General features: G+C 30.3%; 1 protein-coding gene and 2 non-coding genes across 6 annotated transcripts; 2 read left to right on the top strand and 1 right to left on the bottom strand.

Moving 5' to 3' along the window:
* Nucleotides 1–124: 124 nt before the first annotated feature.
* LOC105795072 (ubiquinol oxidase, mitochondrial) lies at nucleotides 125–7,441 on the bottom strand. 4 transcript variants are annotated; one of them, XM_052628639.1, is made up of 5 exons: nucleotides 6,927–7,441; nucleotides 2,138–2,266; nucleotides 1,525–2,013; nucleotides 1,299–1,394; nucleotides 125–1,206 (listed from the first exon to the last, which is right to left on the bottom strand). In XM_052628639.1, the coding sequence occupies exons 1-4, from the start codon at nucleotides 7,278–7,280 to the stop codon at nucleotides 1,335–1,337; spliced, it is 1,032 nt and encodes a 343-aa protein (XP_052484599.1). In that variant the 5' UTR covers nucleotides 7,281–7,441; the 3' UTR covers nucleotides 125–1,206; nucleotides 1,299–1,334. The 4 variants fall into 4 exon arrangements, with proteins under 4 accessions (XP_052484599.1, XP_052484598.1, XP_012479984.2 ...); XM_052628638.1 differs by having other exon boundaries at nucleotides 125–1,394; XM_012624530.2 differs by lacking the exon at nucleotides 6,927–7,441 and adding an exon at nucleotides 2,678–3,137 and having other exon boundaries at nucleotides 125–1,394.
* Nucleotides 1,030–1,103, top strand: TRNAV-CAC (transfer RNA valine (anticodon CAC)). The gene has a single exon. It is a non-coding gene; the product is annotated as a tRNA-Val (tRNA).
* Nucleotides 5,073–5,146, top strand: TRNAV-CAC (transfer RNA valine (anticodon CAC)). The gene has a single exon. It is a non-coding gene; the product is annotated as a tRNA-Val (tRNA).
* Nucleotides 7,442–15,123: the final 7,682 nt, after the last annotated feature.

Raw genomic sequence — 15,123 nt, forward strand, 5'->3', positions numbered from 1 at the left:
TCGAAAAAAGTATGAATGATAGATTAGACCGTTATTGTAATGAACCGATAACTGTAAATTTTGTTTAAATAGTATATTTTCAATCAGTAGAGAATTCTAAAATTAACAAAAAAAGAAAAAAAAATGATGGGATCAATCTTAGAATCATGCTCCTTCCTTTCATTCTATGTTCCTGTACCGTAAACTGTTAATGGCACTACAATAAATAATAGAAAATTGTGAATTCTGCTGTGATCAATACATTGGTTGGGTGGGTTGTAAGCCGGTGTGCGTGGAAGCTACTACTAGTACGTAATAGGCATATGAGTGGTATTTTGATTGTATGTATTGGCAGGCTCCATGCTCTACTTGTACCAAGAGGTAAGGGTCTAAACTCTACTCTCAAAAAAAATTTCGCATCCATCTACTTAGGTACGCACCACAGCCCTTCGAGTTCAATGATGACAAGGGGAGATAGAACATGCTAGGTTTCATCGGGTATTTCACTTCATTCTCATAATACTCTCTAGCCATAATATATTTCATATATCCAGACTGAGGTTAAGAGGTTTTTGCAGTCCATGTATGGCCTGGAAAGTAGAAAAGGTAAAGACAAAACATGCAGGGAAAGAGAAGAGGAAGTCACTTGATTGCTACACCAAGTTACAGCAAGGCCTAATGCTTTCACTGAAGAAGAACCCATTTCTCCTTGCTTCTTATCCCTGTTAGTGCTAATCCAATACAAGTTAATATCTACAGCTGACAGGTGTAACTAATCACAATTGTTTGCTTTCTTTTCCTTTGTTTTCGTTTTAGTAAGGGTTCCCCACATAGGAGCAACTGGCCATCATATGTGCCTACCCAAAATAAAGCAGACAATCTACCGAAGCCAAAGGCGATCTTTGCGGATAGACAATCACAAAGGGTACAAAAGTTGGCTGGAGGATTATACCAGATCAAGACAATGCTGCCAATTACGCACATGGCGGTACGATATTGCTAAAATAATACATAGGTATCCGGTGACAGTAACATCAGCTAATTGAATGGGTCTGGGTGGTGTAGTTGGTTATCACGCTAGTCTCACACACTAGAGGTCCCCGGTTCGAACCCGGGCTCAGTCAGAACTTACATTTTTCAACCATTTTCTCGGTTTTGCAACTTATGAAACCAAAGAGACGAAAGATATATGGTAGCTGAGAAAATGCCAACAGTGTAAGCCATACTCTGCAATTATTATCGTTAATACAATTCATCGTGGTCCTCAAATTATACAAAAACATAGATAAATATAATTCAAGTTTGCATCAAGCACGAACCTTTTAAAGAATCTTCACGATCCACAACATGAAGTCTTAATGATAACCAAGAGGAGCAGGCGCGTCTTTCAATTCCTTTCCCGCAAAATGAATATCCTGCTTATAACAACATTGAAACCACCCCACATATATCACAATCAAGTCCCCAAAAACAATGTATGAAACTGTTAGAGGCAAATATGATGGCAAGAAGCATTGATATATAGTGAGGGAAAGTAATACGTACAGAAGCGAAATGGTTTACGTCCCTATGGTGAGCTTCATCAGCACGAATTACAGTTATAACCTCCTTCAACCTAGCATCTTTAGGCAATCTCCAATAATCTATTGCAATGGCAGGGGCTGCAACATTTTCTATTGCACCACTTTCAATGTCCTTCAAGTACTCTGTATACGAGTGAATGGCTTCCTCCTCCAAATACCCAACAATTCTATGTGCCAATTTGGGCGAAAGCATATACAGAACAAAGAAAGCATTGAAGAAGACTCCCTGCACAGTTAGAACAAGGAGCCTTTCATACCACTTGGGTTTCACAAGCTCCACCATTGTCATTAAATGCATCCTCTCGTTCTCTGCTTCTTCAAGCAACGCTTTGATCCAACCACCACTTTGTTGGAACTTACGGAGAGATTTCAAATGCAGAAGCATCCCTCCAACCATGCCAGGGACGGCCGCTACTGTTTCCAGCATCATAGCTCGAGAGCCGTATCGTCTCTGCGTTTCAAGAAAGCAAATATGTAAGTCGTGAGTTCGAGCATGCCACTACGAATAGTTCAGGATTTATATAAGAAAATATCAAAATAATTAGAAAAAGGTCAAAAAAAGAGAGAAGGAAAACCTGGAAGAAGATATCTGTAGGAAGGCGAAGGAGTTTGACAATCCTGAAAGCGAATTTATCAACGAAGTTCTTTGGGACATGACGCTTTTTCAAGTCAATTGACAGCTCTGCGCTGTAAGTTTCCCATGGCTACATTAGGAGTGCAAACAAACAGACGTTAAAGTTAAGGAGTAATGGAAATTACTCAAACGAATCTCTAAATCTTTCAGATCAGCATTATATGAAATAATAATAATTTAAAATGCTTTAACAGAACATAATGAGTTCATTTCTCAATTCTGCAACAAGTAAATGTTTAAGTAAAGCTGAATTACTCTTTGACTAACACGAAGTTATTCATTTTAAATCTTTAAATTATCCGCTAATAATTTTTAAAAAATGCAAAGAACAGAGTAACTATACATTGTTACACAACAAGAATAAATCAAGTTTAACGTAAATGGAGAAGACGGTAAAATAGAACAGAAGAAGATAATAAACCGCTAATTATCATGAAACGAGATTTGAAGTTTAAACTATGGAAAAAAGATAAAATGGTACCATGAAACAATTCCAGGGCCAGTCGGTGCCGTCCGCTCTGGTGATCTTAGGTCTAGAAATCCCCCAATAACTTAACGCCGACGAATCCTTTCCCTTCGTCTCTTCCGTCACCGAGTTCTCCATTTTCTCTTCCCTTCCAGACGACGCCTTTTCCACAGAAGCAGGAGTAGAGCTCATCATCCTTCTCCATTCAAATCTTACAAGCATCACAACGTTATGTTGTCCGCTCAACTCCAAGCTTCTCCCAACTATGGCGGAGCTGCAAACGTGACCGTTGCTGATGCTTCGGCCATTGCTCAGGTGGCTTTGCATCACCGACCTTACTATAAAACGATTCATTTTCTTCTCTCTTTTTTCGTTTCGTTTTATTATGATGATGAATTTGTGGAAATCGAATAAAAGCGTGGAGGTTATATAATATGGAGCGAAGAAGGGGAAATAGTTGATGTTAGTGAGCCTCATACGCAGATCAGATATTTGAAAAAGCGTCAACCTATTATGACGTTCATGTACACCACATTTTTAGCGAGCTGCCAAATTGTTGTCGAGAAACAATAATTGCCGCCAAATAAGCCTCAATTAAATTTTAAGCGGAGCTGCTACTACCAGGCACCGATATGAAATTACATAAAATAAGCATAATTTAATTAATAAATATGCACAAAATTTGACAAAAAAAAAGAAATATTAAACAAAGTATTCATCACATGCCAAATTCCAGCAAAGTTGAGTGTGATACATACTTTCACATTACTTGATTTAAATTATTATTTATAGGGTAAATTACAAAAACAATCACTTTTGTTTGTCTCATATTACATTTTAGTCACTTATGTTTGAAATGTTACGTTTTAGTCACTTACGTTATCATTTTATTACAAAGTGGCCACTCTACCGTTAAACTCCGTTACCTCCCTAATGACGATCCTACGTGACAGTCCAAATGGGTTTTAAATGCCAACTTAGATATACTACATGGCAATTCAAATTAAATTTATTTAATTAAAAACCTATTTTCATCCCTGCAACTGGACATTCAAGTTGGCATTTAAAACCCATTTGGAGTACCACGTAAGACTACCGTTAGGGAGGTAAAGAAGTTTAACGATAGAGTGACCACTTTGTAACAAAACGATAACATAAGTGACTAAAACGTAACATTTCAAACATAAGTGACTAAAATGTAATATAAGACAAAAAAAAGTGACTATTTTTATAATTTACCCTTATTTATATTTTATAAATGAACCATTCCAATTCATCTAGATTTATATTTTCTTTTATTATTCTTCTATTCGATCTTTTAACACCTTAGGTTTTTCTTAATTCTAATTAATATTTTTTTACTATTAAAAGTAAAAATAAATAATATACCATGTTTAGAACCTAATTTATGCAATAAAAGGAGAGAAAATTACAACTAATTTACTCAGGATTAGAAGTGTTCATGGATTGGGTCAGGTTTAGGTCGAGTCCAACTAAAATCTTAGGTTTGGGCTTGGACCTGGCCCGAAAAATAGACCTAAAATTTTGTCCAAATCCAACTCAAATAAAAATATTAAAACTTGACCCGGTCCAGTCGTATTAAATTATATATATTAAAAAAAATAATGCATAAAAAATACTAAAATATTAAAATAAATGTTTCCCAACAAATTGAAAATAAATTAAAAAATATGTATACTTAAATAACACTAAGATAGGTGCAACTTAACAAAGAAATACCTCTAAAATAGTGATAAAATTAACAATAAAACAAGAGTTATACAATATCCAAACAATAACAACAAAATAATAGCAACATAATAATTAAATGATAGTAAATAGTGAGAAAATAACAAAAAAATAATAATAGCTTTTTTTTCCTTTCAAGTTCGGGTTAGGTCGACTCAAAAAAGCCTTACATGAGTCCCAATTTATTTTCTAAACAGAACTTATTTTTTTTGCCCAAATCTATTTTTCGAGCCTATATTTTTACTTAAACACTCTCACTTTTCTGATTGACCTACCAATGGACAGTTGGGATATAAATTTGAAGAAACAAATTGAATGCTTCATTCGTCATCATCGGAACTGTTGCGAGTTACTGGTGGGGTAATAATATGTCGGCCCTGATGTTTTAGTATCAAGACTAATTTCGTTTAAATCTTCAGTCTGAATCTGCTAAACCAAAATGGGTTCAAATTGCACGACGGCGCTATTGTCTGTTTTTAACATAATTCCATTTACGCCTTCATTGTACATTGCACGTCTAATGAATCGCCTGTTACCACTACTGGTACCGGTGCAAAGGCTCTGCTTCATCAACGCTGAATCTCTTTCTTACCGTCCATAACATCTCTGCCTTGGTTAGCTTTACAAATGTCAAACAATATATACCTTTTTAATAATATCCGTCTGGGTGGTGTAGTTGGTTATCACGCTAGTCTCACACACTAGAGGTCCCCGGTTCGAACCCGGGCTCAGACAATGGCATTTTTTTTCAATTTTCATAAGGAACATCAAAGAAGGGCAGGAAAGATACGGTGGGCTTTATTTTCATTGAAGATACGATGTTAAGATAATGTCAAATACTCTTCAATTATAATGGTCACTCAATATTGGAAAAATTATCATATTAATCGTGGTCCAATCGTCCATACATCAATATACAAAATGTAACGTAATCCAAGTATGCATCAAGCAAGAATCTCAGACAGATTCCACACGATCCAATATCAATCTCAATGATAACCAAGAGGAGCAGGCGCCTCTCTCAATTCCTTTCCCTGAAAATGAATATCCTGCACACAACAACATTGAACCCAACGTAAATAAGCATTAACATCATAATCCAATCCAAAAAATATTATTAAATAACAGATAAGGAGAAAGAGGGAAAATAATACGTACAGAAGCAAAATGGTTTACATCCCTATGATGTGCTTCATCAGCACGAATCACAGTTATGACATCCTTCAACGTGGCATCTTTAGGTAACCTCCAGTAATCTATTGCAATGGCTGGGGCTGGTACATTCTCAATCGCACCACTATCAATGTCCTTCAAATACTCTGTATATGAGTGAATGGCTTCCTCCTCCAGATACCCAACAATTCTATGCGCCAATTTGGGTGAAAGCATATACAGAACAAAGAAGGCATTAAAGAAGACTCCCTGCACGGTTAGAACAAGGAGCCTTTCGTACCACTTGGGTTTAACAAGCTCCACCATTGTCATTAAATGCATCCTCTCGTTCTCTGCTTCTTCAAGCAAGGCTTTGATCCAACCACCACTTTGCTGGAATTTACGGAGAGATTTCAGGTGCAGAAGCATGCCCCCAACCATACCAGGGACGGCCGCCACTGTTTCCAGCATCATAGCTCTACAGCCATATCGTCTCTGCATTTCAAGAAAATCATACATCAAATACACGAAAGCTTTCAAAATCATGTCAAGACAACTACGGATCTCTAAGCAAGTGTCAGCTTATACACATGTAAATGTCAAATGCGAGAAGAACACATGAAAGTTGAATTGAACCAATTACAGAACAATGTAATCATGAAACAGAAAAGGTAGAAGAAAAACCTGGAAGAAGATATCTGTAGGAACGCGGAGGAGTTTGACCGTCCGGTAAGCGAATTTATCCGTGAAATTCTTTGGCTTATGGTGCTTGTTCAAATCAATTGACAGGTCTGCTTTGTAAGTTTCCCATGGCTACACGAATACAAACAAACAGAACAAATTATCATCAGTCAAGCTACAGAGTAATGGAAATTTCTCAAATCCTTAGAACTCTTTCAGATCAGTTTTATATGAAAAGAATAATAATAAGTTCAAAATCCTTCAAAAAAAATAAATAATGAGTTTATTTCCGCTACATGTAGACGTTTCTTTCAAGTTGACTCTTCGATTTAACGAATTTATTCATCTTTAATCTTTAATTTTATCCGCTAAAAAAAAAACCAAAGAACAGAGGAATCGTACTTCGTTTTTCTATAACATCCAAACACGACCTTAGATTTTGTTCTACAGTTACAAGTCAATTAGACCCAAGAAGGAAGAAAAAAAATGCAAAAAAAGGCTAAATAAATAAGAGCATTAAACCTTTCAGAAAATTATTAAGAACAACCAAATAAAAGTCAAATTTAACGAAATGGAAAAGGCATAAAAAAGGAACGGATCATAATTAAACGCTCATATCTTGTAAAAATAAAATGAATTTTGAAGTTTAAAGTTCAAACTAAAGAGGATGATAATATGGTACCATGAAACAATTCCAAGGCCAGTCGGTGCCATCCTCTCTGGTGATCTTAGGCCTTGAAATTCCCCAATAACTTGCCGCCATAACCTCCTTTCCCTTCGTCTCTTCCATCACCGAGTTCTCCGTTTTGTCTTCCTTCTCAGATGTCGCTTTTTCCACAGAAGCAGGAGAAGAGCTCATCATCCTCCTCCATTCAAATCCTCCAAACGCCACACCGTTACGTTGTCCGCTCAACTCCAAGCTTCTTCCAACTATAGCGGACCTGTAGACTTGCCCGTTGCCGATGCTGCTGCAACTGCAATAGCTTCGGCCATTGATCAGGCCCCGCATCACCGACCTTACTACAAAACGATTCATTTTCTTCTTCTTTTGCGCTCTTACTGTTAAAATGCAACAAAAGCATGGAGGGGTAGCGGTTATATATAATACAGGAAAGAAGCTAGAGAAGGGTCAAGAAGGGCTGGAGAAGGAGGAAAACAGTTTATGATTCGCTGTTTCGCGGTGTATCTTTATTGATTTACTGGCGTCTTAATCTGCCGTTCCTTGGGGAGCAAGAAATTTTATGATAAGCTCAGATTTGAAGAGGTTCAAATATGATGTGACTTTTGCACTACCAAATTGTTACCCCGCGAATATCGCTGGAGTGTGGCGGCTACATTAGGATCTTAATTCTCTACGGGTGAAAACATAGTTATTTATTGAAGATATTTTATTATTAATAATCAACGGCTATAATTGGAATCCTACAAATCCGAAGGATGAGATCTAATCAAATTTGTATTCTTTATTTAATTTATTAAATGCTTCATAGTAGCTCACGTTTATTATACCCTTGATTTTTCTCAAAATTTACGTCCCTGCCACTAGATTTTCCTATCTTATGGGAATTTAATTTAGTACAATTATTACGGCCACGAGTCTCTAGCCGCTTGTACTGTTGACGTCGCGGCTCAGCATTTTAGTGAAACGTGTCAGATTAATAAGCAGATATTTGAAAATTATGTCAACCCGACCTGACGTTTGCTGTCCAGAAAAATAATTGTTAAAAAAAGCTTCATAACTTTTATGGGTTAATATCATGGTTAACCCCTGAATCTTATTGAAATGTGTAATATGATACTTACAAATTGCAATTTAGTGCCTGCACTATAACGACAAAGTTATTTTCACGCATGATGCATTTTGTTCAATATCGCTGGAGTGTGGCGGCTATACATTGCATATAAAAAAGAAACTTTGTAATTATATATATATATATATGTTTATAATTGCATAATGAGGCTAAATGATTTTTTAAAAAGTAATAATATTCTAAAAATATATTATTTTAATTCGCAGACATTAAAGCACAAATAATGATAGAAAGTAAGGACAAAATGAACGTTTTTATAATTCACGAATAATGAGGAAAAGTAAGAACAAAATAAACAAAGAATAATGTAATTATAATTCACATATTACAACAAATAATTTCATCTTTAATAGACATAAATTATTCAACTAAAAAATTATTCCTATTCCACCCCAACCAAGTAAAACACAAGAAAGAATATTCAATGTGACTAAACTACGTACAATCATTATCACCGACTGTGAAGCGAGAGTGGCATGTCACTTAAAATAGAAAATTTTTCATTTAAATTTTTTTATAATTTATAAAATTTTAAATTAGTGATGATAAAATTATACTTTGGCCTCCCAAAAATGATCAAAATTTAATTTAATCCTTTAAAAATTATAAAGATATAGACTATTAAAATAGTGAAATTGTATTTTTACTGTCGTAAAAATATACAATTTAATTCCGCTACTGATTATCACTGAGCAAAATACGATTCTTTCATCACAGCTACTTTTTGAATAGGTAAACAACCGGTTATAAAATGTGTTTCATTCCTATGAATAATGATTGAACCCTCAATCACATGATTAAAGAATGAGTCTAACCAACCCATCACATCTTATGGTTATAATTGTTTATTGTTAGTGTTGGATTTTACTCATCAATCTAGATATCATACCACCCCAATATAACATCAAAGTACTTGTAGGGTAGAACCTTGGCTAATCTCGTTGCTAGTCTACTCGCATATGAATCTTTATTCTCACTTCTCTTTTAAGTACATCCAAATATAAGTACTCTATTCACGGTCTTGATTTTGAAATTTTAAATTAGGCTTTTAAGTGTCTATACTCTTCGTACATTTGAAATTTAGATTTTTCTACTTTTATTAACAAGAATTTAGTCATTGCCTTTCAAATTTCAAATCTCAAGTTTAATTGTTAACTTCGACTAACTTTTTTGTTAAATTCACTAGTGTGATATTTTGAAATTTTAAAAAAAATACTCATTTGGTAGTCATATAATAAAAATGAGTACTGTAATGAACCTAAATTTACTAAAAGAATGTTAGTGATAAGGAGGATTAAATTTTAAATTTACAAAAAAAGGGATCTAGAGCATATTTTTCCATATTGAAAACATGGCTTTTTAAAGTTTTGGCATATTGCTAGAAAAAACAAGTTTGATTTGGGATTTGAACATCAAAAATCTATTGTGATTTAGGAATTCAGGTTCCAAAAACATAATTTGATTTGGGAATAAAATATGCTAATTGGAGTTCCAAAACCTAAATTAGGGTTTATAATCCCTAGTTTTTTAGTTAAATTATTATCCAAATTGGGTGCAAATAAGTATATTTGGATCGATTTGGGCCTTTGGGGCTTTGAAAAAAAAAGGAAAGAACTGTTTTGGGTTACAATCTTACTATTGGATTTCGATTTGGGTCATTCATATATGAAATTGTTTTAGGGATTTACTACTATTTTTTTTTCAATTACTAGAGTTTCAAGCGACTAAGAATATCTTTGGAATTTTACGTTTACTGCTACTGATTTCCGATTACCAGGGCTTTAGATGATTGAAAATAGATTATGCTTAAATTTGGTATTTAATCACCTCATTTTAATTCATAAAGTAACTTAGTCTTTATAATTTTATAATGTTATTATTAAGTACTCCAAATAATTAATATCATTAATTTTTAATTAAAATGACATGATTTTAATAATTTGAATACCACAAGGGTTTTAGTGACGGATACATGGCTTTTGTTTCTTTTAGATTTTCCTTGCTTTTTTTTTTGTATAAAACAATGATCAAACTTCAGTTTTAGCCCTTATACTATGTTGAAACTTGGTATTTATTCTATATACTTTTTTTACATAAATTGATCTTTCTAATTTTATAATGTCATTAGTTAGTTTGAATATTTAATATTGTTAACTATTTCAATCAAAATGTTGACGTGAGTTTTCCTTAGGAATATATTCCATTAAAATATATTTTATCAAGACAAGTTCGAATGAATCTTTTAAGAAAAAATCTATATAACCCATCACGAAACATGGGAGTCATACTATTTCCAAAATTAGAAATTCTTTTTGAAAATTTGAATTTGTTAATAATTTATTTGAAATGTTGTTGGAATTTAAAAGTAAAATGTTATTATTAATCTATTGTGAAGAAAATATGAAAAGGTCTTCTAGAAATGTTTTTTTTTTTACAAATTTTTCACAAACTAAGCTTTCAGTTTTTCCAAATCCATTTAATTCAAACACAATTGGTTGATAGCGCGTGCAAATATATAAATAAAGTCATTTTCATTATTAACAACACTTTTAGGCTGGTTTTAAATTTAATTAGTGAAATAGGTCATTATTAGAAGATAGAAAGTAAAAGCGCGTCTAATTGGACGAGCTTTTTAGAAAAGACATCCAGTTAGGCACGCTTTCTTGGCACCTATGTAGAAAACTCGCTCAACTGGACGCGCTTTTCATTTCTCTCTCCTAAAATCGACATATTTCTTTAATTAATTTTAAAATCGGCCTAAAGGCCTAATTAATTAAAAAAACTATCTTTAGGCCTAATTTAGCCTTAACTATGGGCATAATAACCTTTAATATTTATATTTTTTATTAATTTGATCTTTATTCTTTTTAAGTTAAATTATACTCTCTACCTCTTAAAAAGAGTCAATTTCACTATCAATTTTTCATAAAGAGTTGAATTGTTGTGTTTTAATAGAAATATTGATTAAAATGCTAAATTTTCAAACATGACAACTTATAATGCAGTCTATGAGTATTTCATACTATCTTTTTAGTTTTTATGAATTTTTATATTTTTTGAATATTTTTACAATTATTAAATTATTTGTTGATATATAAGATAAATAATATCATGTCAGCATGAATTACACATGGATTATCATACAGGTTGTCAACCCAATATCATTAAAAAATTAATAATTTAGTCCCGTTAAAAATAAATTGACTCCTTCTAAAAGATTAATAAATAAATTTAACCCAAAAACTAAGGACCAAATTGTTGAAAAATATAAATATTTAAAACTAAAATCATGAAATTTTTCATAAATTACTCATTAGGGTATTCTATAAATTAACTTTATTAATGATTTTTTAGAGAAAAGAACTTTTGCGATGATTGACTAATGACAGTTTCAAATTGCACTTTTTTTCTAATTTGAAAATTTTTAGGGCATTTTTCATTTTAAAGGATTTTGGACCATTTGGTGTCATTAGTCAAAAATAAAAATTTATTAAATATTATTATTAACCGACCAACTAAATAAAAATTAAAAGTCAACACAATTGTATGTCATTAGTCAAAATTAAAACTTTATTAAAATTTATTATCAATCCACCAACTAAATAAAATTAGAATTCAACACAATTGTATTTAGGGTAAATTACACTACATCTCATTCAATTCTGTTTTAAGTTTTTTGAACCAGACAAACATTCGTATTTACAATTGAATGAATTAAACTAAAACAGTCGATTGAGTCTTAGCTCTATCGGTATGAGTATTATTGTCAATGCAAGAGTACGACTGTTTAAGTGCATTGAAATGCATTACCTTTCTATTTATGGGTTGAGGAGGTATTATGAATAGTTCTAAGCATTATCTATAAAAATAAATATAATCAAAATATATAATACATGAATCACTTAATTTTGAGTAACATAAAATTAGCCTCAAACAATCATCCTGGTATAGTTGTTCAGGCTTTATGTTAATTTGGCAAAATTGCATTCATTTTATAAAAATGTAGGTGTAGTTTCAATTTTTTTCCATTGGTCGTGGATATCGGGAATGAAAAATCACTACATTTCGAAGAATAAGGGTATGTTTATTATTGAGGTTGAAAATCATGATTTCAATATTTTAATAATTAAATATTTAAATTTATTAATATAATTATACTTGTTATTCATATAAAATTTAAAATCGATCCGATATCTCTATCATTTTGATCTAAAATACTCTATATATCAATATATATTCAATTATTGAAATTTCTTTTACATAAAACAACTAGTTAGAAGTTTTAAATTTATTAAATTTGATGTGTATGATTTATATGAATAGAGCATAAAATGTAATGATTGGATTCTTAAAATATTAATCATATAAAATTATAGAAATGTATAAAACTACTTTAATTTTTACATCGTGTAAGTGAATTCCTCCTTTTATTTTAATATTTTAATAGATGAAATTCATCAGAAATACTACTACTATGTACTCTTTCGTCTTTTTCAACCCCACATGTCTCTGAATCAATTTATTACAAATAAATGATATTTTTTAAGTTGTATTTAAAGTAGGTTTCATTTTTAAATTAAGTTTAAACAACAAATGATTTTAATTAATAAATACAATAAAGTAAATATTATTAATTTATATTTGTTTTGTTAACAACCAAATATATTATTTACCATATTTTATCTAGGAATAAAATAATGGTGTAATTTCTGGTCAAAAATAATTTATTATACCTTTATTTCATTTTAATAATATTAAAAATTAATATAATAAAAATATCTTAAAATTTATTTAATTGAAATTGAGGTGGGCCAAAGGCAAAAATTAATCAATAAATGTTTAGTATACTTCACTTTTAATTTTTATATTTACTTTAATTAAATCAATCAAATTTACAATTTTAATTATTTGATATATATACTCACTTTTAATTCAGTTTCATATTTACTTTAATTAAATTTTCATGCCTTGTGTTTAAAATTTTCTTTATAATTTTATGTGTTAAATATAAAGTCGATTTTAAATAAATTATCTCTTTGTTTTAAGATTTTACATAATTGAATTAACTTTACGATATTAAAATTAATAAATATTAAATTTTCAAGTTTAAAATATATATTTTAAAAAAGATGCATATTAATAACATTTTTAAATTAAAATTATATTTTTAAACATAATAAGAGTTAATTACATTTATTAATCAAAGTAGGGTAAAGAAAATATAAAATTACAAAAAAATCAAATAGTAATAATTTTAAAATTAAATAACATTAATATAACCTATTTTTAGCCAAATATTTCAAAAATATTTTTTAATTATATTAATTTTGTAATTTGTTGATGATCTTTTAAGAAATTCATTGAAATTTTAAACAAAAACTATAAAAAAACTATAAATTTAATATACACAATCAACTAAGGTATCATGTGAGAATACAAATTAATTAAAGACTAAATTAACATAATATATTATTATACCAAATAAAAGATTACCAAACATTTTTTCCTATACCAACTTAACAAAAATGGATAAAAGACAAACTTGAAAATGCGAGTCATCATTTTATCTTTTATATATATATAATTTAAGTGATTAAAATTAAAATCGGTGCTTGAATGACAATAGAATCACTGTCTTTTATTTATATTCAATAAAAGATAGGAGAGTAAAAATAGTAATTAATTTTTCAAAATTTGAATAATATTAAAAAATATAATATCACATTTTGTACTTGTATTTTTTAAATGTTTAATGTGGTACTTGTATTTTGCAAATGTCTAATATGAAAATTGAATTGTTAATATGAGTTTTATTATGGTGTTTGTACTTTCATAAAATGTTCAATGTGATACGAACTATCAATATGTATTTTATTATGGTAATGGTGTTATATAGTTTGTGAATGTTCTTTTCCAAATCATCAAGTCTACGTGAATAATATAACGCTATGTGAAATAACAAATTTTATTAATTTTAAATAATATTTTTAATCTTTATAAAATTTGAAAGTTAGCAACTAAGAACAATTAATCACAATGTTAATATTTTTCATCAATTGAACATATTTTTATTAGTATAATAACAAATTTAACCATTGATGTTTATATATTTTGTGTACATGTTGACAGGATGTGTAAATATTTCAATTAAATTTGTTAAATCAATATTAAATTAATAGAATCAGAAATTTTATGGGCTAAATTTATAAATCAAGACCAATTTGACAAAATGAGTAAACTTTGAAAACTAAATTTGTTATTGTATCAATAAAAAACATGTATAAATTGTCGAAAAATATTAATGTTATGATTGATTGTCATAGTTGATCACTTTTGAAATTGATAATGATTAAATTACTCTAATTTATTTGAGAGTGACTAATTTACTCAACATCGAAATTGAGAATAACAAAAAAAAAAGTCTTTTTATTTTAAAAATCACATTATTTATGGCTTTCCTATATTTTAAAACATTTAAGAGAGGGATTTTTAACCCAAATTGGTACTTTTTCAGGTAGTTGACTACCAAAATTAAAATACGATAACATGACAATGATGACCAATAGCATGAGGTACGTGGTAGCTTCACATTTTGACATATGGTAAAAAATAAAAAATTATAATTTATTATTTATTTGACATATGTCAAAATATGAGGTTGTCACATGAAACCATGTTATTAGTCGTTAGTGCCATGTCAGCGTATTTTAATAGTGTTAGTCAGGTATCTACAAAAAGTATCATACTTACGATTTTCAAGTTTAAATACCAATTGGGTAAAAAAAAAAAAGTTTAGGTGTCAAGTAAGTATAAGTTGTCAAGTTCAGGTACCTTTATATATATTAACTTTTCTCTAACAAAAATACATTATCGAAGAAAAATTATTCCCTTTGGATTATTGCACTATTTGGGCATTGAATTTGACAAGTGTTCTCACGATAGAGTTTGAACTCTTTTTCCAGATTAAGCTAGTCATTGAACTTGACAATTATTAGGACATGAAGAGGGGCCTTGGTCTCCCCTAAAATGAATTTTTTTTCATTTAGGTCCTTTTAAAATTTATAAAAA

This window comes from Gossypium raimondii, chromosome 3 (genome assembly GCF_025698545.1).
Source record: "Gossypium raimondii isolate GPD5lz chromosome 3, ASM2569854v1, whole genome shotgun sequence".
NCBI classification, from domain to species: Eukaryota; Viridiplantae; Streptophyta; class Magnoliopsida; order Malvales; family Malvaceae; genus Gossypium; species Gossypium raimondii.